General features: G+C 50.5%; 1 protein-coding gene across 1 annotated transcript; it reads right to left on the bottom strand.

The window, feature by feature from the left end:
• Positions 1–3,302: 3,302 nt before the first annotated feature.
• EV420DRAFT_1485723 (uncharacterized protein) lies at positions 3,303–4,577 on the bottom strand (the record flags this gene model as incomplete). The annotated part of the gene is made up of 2 exons (XM_060470282.1): positions 3,303–4,334; positions 4,380–4,577. The coding sequence occupies 2 exons, from the start codon at positions 4,575–4,577 to the stop codon at positions 3,303–3,305; spliced, it is 1,230 nt and encodes a 409-aa protein (XP_060323827.1).
• Positions 4,578–4,854: the final 277 nt, after the last annotated feature.

Raw genomic sequence — 4,854 nt, 5'->3', positions numbered from 1 at the left:
GGTTTTCTCCTCCTCTATGGTTCGTAGCTTTTGGTTTTTAAAGGTTTCCTTCCTTCCCTGTGTTTCTGAACGAAAGGGATTTATTGTTCAATAGTTGAGCCAATGGCTCTTGATTATTTGGCCTCTGCATCAATTTGATCATGGCCCTGACTGTCGATCCTTTGATCAGGATTGATTAATCAATCCCTGATCTTTGGGAGTGTAGTTTAACATGGTGGCATCTTGAAGTTTTGACTATGGCGTATGCTAAGGTTGTTTGTTCACCCGTAGGGCTCCAATCTGGTGCTGATATTCAGCGACTCAGATGCAAGGAGTGGGTCGCCAACCAATCCTTTAGCATGGCTCTGTAGTGAGGGAACTTGGTGTCGTTTATTGGTCTGCTACCTTCCAAAGTTCATCGGGGTAGGAATGCAGGGGATTGGGATGATTGTTACTATCCCAATTCTTCAGTATTGCTCCTATATGGCGGTGGTACGATCCATTTAAGGTAGTTATTATGGCCAATAACTCCCTTTTTGAGTACTATTCGTGCTAACCGATGATGGTGGGGTACAGACCACTTCATACGTGAGTTCTGATTTTCATGTTTTGCGGGTCCACCGGTCAATCGGTTAGGATAGGATTTTTATGGATTTTCTCTAATGGCAGGTTGTTTAGGCTGTGCATTAATCGCCTAAATTTCCTGTTCATCAAGGGTATATCCACAGTAATTGGGTTTTTGCGACCTCGGATATTAAGGCGCATGGCCCTTCATGTCCACATTAGCGTATAGGGTGTTTTTGGTCTTTCTCATCGGGGAGGTTTCATGGGTGAGTCGCCTCTCCTCTTTACCGGCTGTTTTAACAGTCACGAGTAGGGTGTCGGTTACTGTTTTTAACAGGGTTTGTAGAGTTTGAGCATTACTCCTACACTTCATGAGTTCCTCCTCTTGGATGAGTTTAACCAGAACTTCTTGAGTCCGAAGGGTACTCCTCCGATGAGTATTCGAGGTTTCCCTCTTTCAGCATCGGGGACTTCCCCCTGTCACTGTTCGCTGCAGGTTTTGTGGCCTGTTGTGCTTCTGCAGTTACTTAGCTTCCTGCCTGTTCGCTTGCACTACTAAGGTCTTTCCCACTCGGGGATGGCCCGCACAGTCCAGGTTTTTAAGAGTCCTGTAAACTCTTTTGGTAACTGTTAATTAACTGAAGGGCCTCGGAAAATGAGCACCAACTAACTGTTGAGTTGGTGTTCATTTTCCGGTACTCCTCGTTGTTAGGTACTTTAACGATAGTTACCTGTTTTATTGACTTGGCTACCTCGAGGGAGAACCGACTCCCGAGGGTTTACTACCCAGAGACTTCTTGTCCTTGTCTCTGCCTCGAGCAGTATGGCTTTCGCCCTGCGAGGTCTTTAGTCTTGAGGGGTCCTTACCCCGATCCTTGACCCCAGGCGGTACACTCGGTAACCCTTCGTGGGCGCACACATATTGGCTCATCAGGGGTTCCGAGGGATTCCCCCTGATTCCTCGCCACAGCTGCTTTTCCATCGCGAGCCGCTGCTACAATTGGGGTAGGAGCGGCGGCCCGGGTTATCGGCCGATGTCCTTTGCCAGGATGGCTGGGCGCAGCCTGTCCCTGGTGCGGGGGCCTCTCCATTGCATCCGGAACTTTCCCTGCACCAAGGGGCCTTGATGGTTACCGCTCGGGGTGATGGCATTTGGTCACCGGACCGCTATGGGTCCTAAGCGGGAGTTGGTCGCTCTTGCTCTTACTCCCGGGGACGATGGGAGTTACTGTCAAACCTTTGGAGCTCTGTTACGCTACAGGCCCCCATTGCCCTGCGGCATGGACCTCCGCTTTTCTGAGGGGTTCCCCGCCATCACAGAGGGGCCTACTCATTCTTGATCCTCCGCCGCCAGCAGCAACGGTTCGCTTGCTCGTTTCTGAGGTTGCGCATGAGTCGCGCTTTTCCGAGAGTCCGGCCCCAGTTCGGCCTTCATTTTGACCTCTCGTGTCATCAGCGCCACTGCAAGGCGGCATGTCCTGACGGTTGGGGTTCATTGCCGATTTGGCAGCGGGGGTTATCCCTCGTACCCCATGTCGTCCAGTGGGATTAGAAGTGCTTGTTTTGTTCGAGGGATCCTCTTTTTGTGTTTTAACGCATTGCTTCCTTCCAGATTGGTTGCATTGGTATACGAGAGGCATCCCAATGTATATGACTTTGCTCCCGCACCCTACTGGATGTGCCGCGGTCAGCTTCTTTTAAGAAGCATGACTTGGTAGAAGAGGGTCGGGCCCATAGAAGTATGATCGGATCTATTGGGCCATCAAACAGATCATCAGACAAGGGTGATGATGATGCGGTGTGATCAGTGGGATTAAGCGGATCATGGATGACGTGAATAATCTTGTTTAGATCCACACTGCCATTCCAGATCTGTCTGTAATGATACTTCGCAGTGGTGTATAGCCTCTTCGTCGTTTGTGGAGATTCCAACTCGCATGGATGGGTTTCTGTCGAGTTGACCAGATTGGTCATAACTCTTGACTGTCAACCTTTCGAGGTTGATCAGTCCTGCAATCTGGGAATCCAACATTCCCTACGGCAGAGGTCGGTCTCTCCGCCTTGGTAGGTTGATTAGGATTTCCAGTCAATTCCTGATGGATCACCAGTTTTCTCATCCTGGTGCCATCCAGAGTTCGTCGATGGTGATATAGAGCCGTGGCTTTCTTGGTTTTGTCACTTGGGGTGCACAACATATCCTTTGCGACGCGATGGTGTGAGGGGTAGTCCTAGAGTTTGACTAGTGTTCCCTCCCGTTTGGGTTCGACGTTTGTTTTTAAAGGTTGTCTCCTTCCCTGTTTTCTTAGAACAAAAGGGATTTATTGTCCGTATTGGTACCTACAAACATAATTTCTGAGTACAAATTTATTGAGTAGGGGTTTACCTGAAGAAAATTGAGTCCTGTTGTACAAGGGCAAATTGCCTGGTCCGTCGTCGACTCCTTTCTTTCTGCTGATATCGCACTATTGCTGGTCGACCTAGGCAGGCTTGCCTAGTCCTTTGTCGACGCCTCCCCCTCAGCATTTGTTGTTGAGGGGCCTTGCTCTGCTTGAAGCAGAGCGCCATTGGGACCTGTCAGATGGGCATTTATTATCCCGTCTTGTATGTCCAGGGAATCCACAGCGAAGACATTGTCCTTCCGTGGATTCCATTTGTTGTCGTCGCATGAAGTGGGTTCTCCGCCCTTCAGCGTTCTTGGTGAGCCACTTCTTTTGTGGGTTGCATTCACGACTCTTCGCCCAGTGCCCGATGTGTCCACATCAGAAACACCGCTTCTCTCGCTTGAGACGATCCATGTCCATTTCTTCATCTGTTTCTCCAGGGCGTGACGTGCCTCTGTATTGGGAAAGAGAGGAAGCTCTCTTTCCTAGTTCGGGGTCCGGAGATGTGGTCCAAAACACCTCAGTTGGTAGGTGTGGTTTGGTCCAGTCTCCCCCCGGTTTCTTGGTATTGAAGATGTCTTCAGTGCTGAAGTTCAGCACCAAAGACATGGATGGTTTCGTCCGCGTCAGAGGAGGTGTCGGTGGAGGTACCACTATCTTTACTTTCTTCTTCTTCCTCTGGGATCGTTCGGTATTCTTCCCCGATGCTGATAGGGGTCGAGAGCGAGTCCCATAAGTCTCCGTGAACATCCATTCGGGCCATGGGGTTGGGCCATATGGCCCCGTAGGAGGTGTTTGGCCAGGGGGAGTTCCAACCGTCCCCGGCAATGGAGTGCCAGATGTCGTTGGCGGTTGATTCAGAGGATATTGGGGGTAAGTCCCAGGATCCCTCTTCGGGGGTGATCCAGGTCTCCACTGGAATGAGCGATCCCCAATCCAGTATCCCTTTTTCCTCGGCCACTCCTCTTTCTTTCCTGGCCAATTGACGGATTCTTCGTGCAAGTTGTAGAGTGATTTGGTGATACCTTTGATATACCCGGCTACAGATGCAAGTGGATCTCTTTGAGGCGACTTCAGATTCGAGCCGGATGACTTCTGTCTCATAGAAGGAGCCAGTGTCTGGGCTCCAACTGGAGACGTCTCCCTCGAGGTGTGAGTCTGGTAATTGATTTCCTGACTCTGTGTGGACTCCCCATGCCTCTCTTGGAGTTCCGGTGGAGGAGTAGATCCCCCCGTCGAGCTCTGAGGCGTGGAGCATTGGTCCGGCCTCTCCGAATGACCCTGGAGATTCATCTCTTCGATATCCTCCTGCATCCGTTCTTTCAACTGTGGTTTGTCCACCTTCTCGATCAACTCCCCGGGTAGGGAGGAAAGAGTTGTCGATTCCTTCGAAGGTGGTTCTTTGCCACTCTGTTTCTTTTGTCACATGTCCCTTGCCACCATTGCTTCTACTACCTTCTTCCAGAGTTCGTTCCTCGATGAGTCAGTTGTACTCGTCGGTGTAGAACTGCTGGTCGTCGAAGGTGCTGAGGGTAGTGGGGTCATCCCAAGATCCTTTGGTACCTTCCCAATATCCTGCTGCAAATTGCGGACTTCGGGGGTATTGGGCCTGGAGGTTGTCTCCGGCGTTGGGGCGAATGGGAGCTGATCCATCTCGTGTTTGTGGATAGGATCGAGTGCTTTGGTGCAAGGCGTGCTTTACTAAAGATAGTAAAGTTTCCAGGGTGGGGGTACGGCTTGTGATATAGCCTATTGGATTCATACAGTCACTGTCGTTGGACGATGATGCGAGTATGAAATATTTCTGTAGGGGTGAGCAGCCCTGAGGATTCATCGTATGATGACAAGGGTTCCTTTTGAATGCTCCGGATGCTGCAGTCGTTCTGTTAATGAAGACGACGAGGGCAGTTGGGGTAGAGCTCATTACTCG

This window comes from Desarmillaria tabescens, assembly GCF_030435595.1.
Source record: "Desarmillaria tabescens strain CCBAS 213 chromosome Unknown EV420scaffold_72, whole genome shotgun sequence".
Classification (NCBI taxonomy): domain Eukaryota; kingdom Fungi; phylum Basidiomycota; class Agaricomycetes; order Agaricales; family Physalacriaceae; genus Desarmillaria; species Desarmillaria tabescens.
Note: the sequence above shows the minus strand (reverse complement) of the source record. Positions and strands in the feature narration are given on the sequence as shown.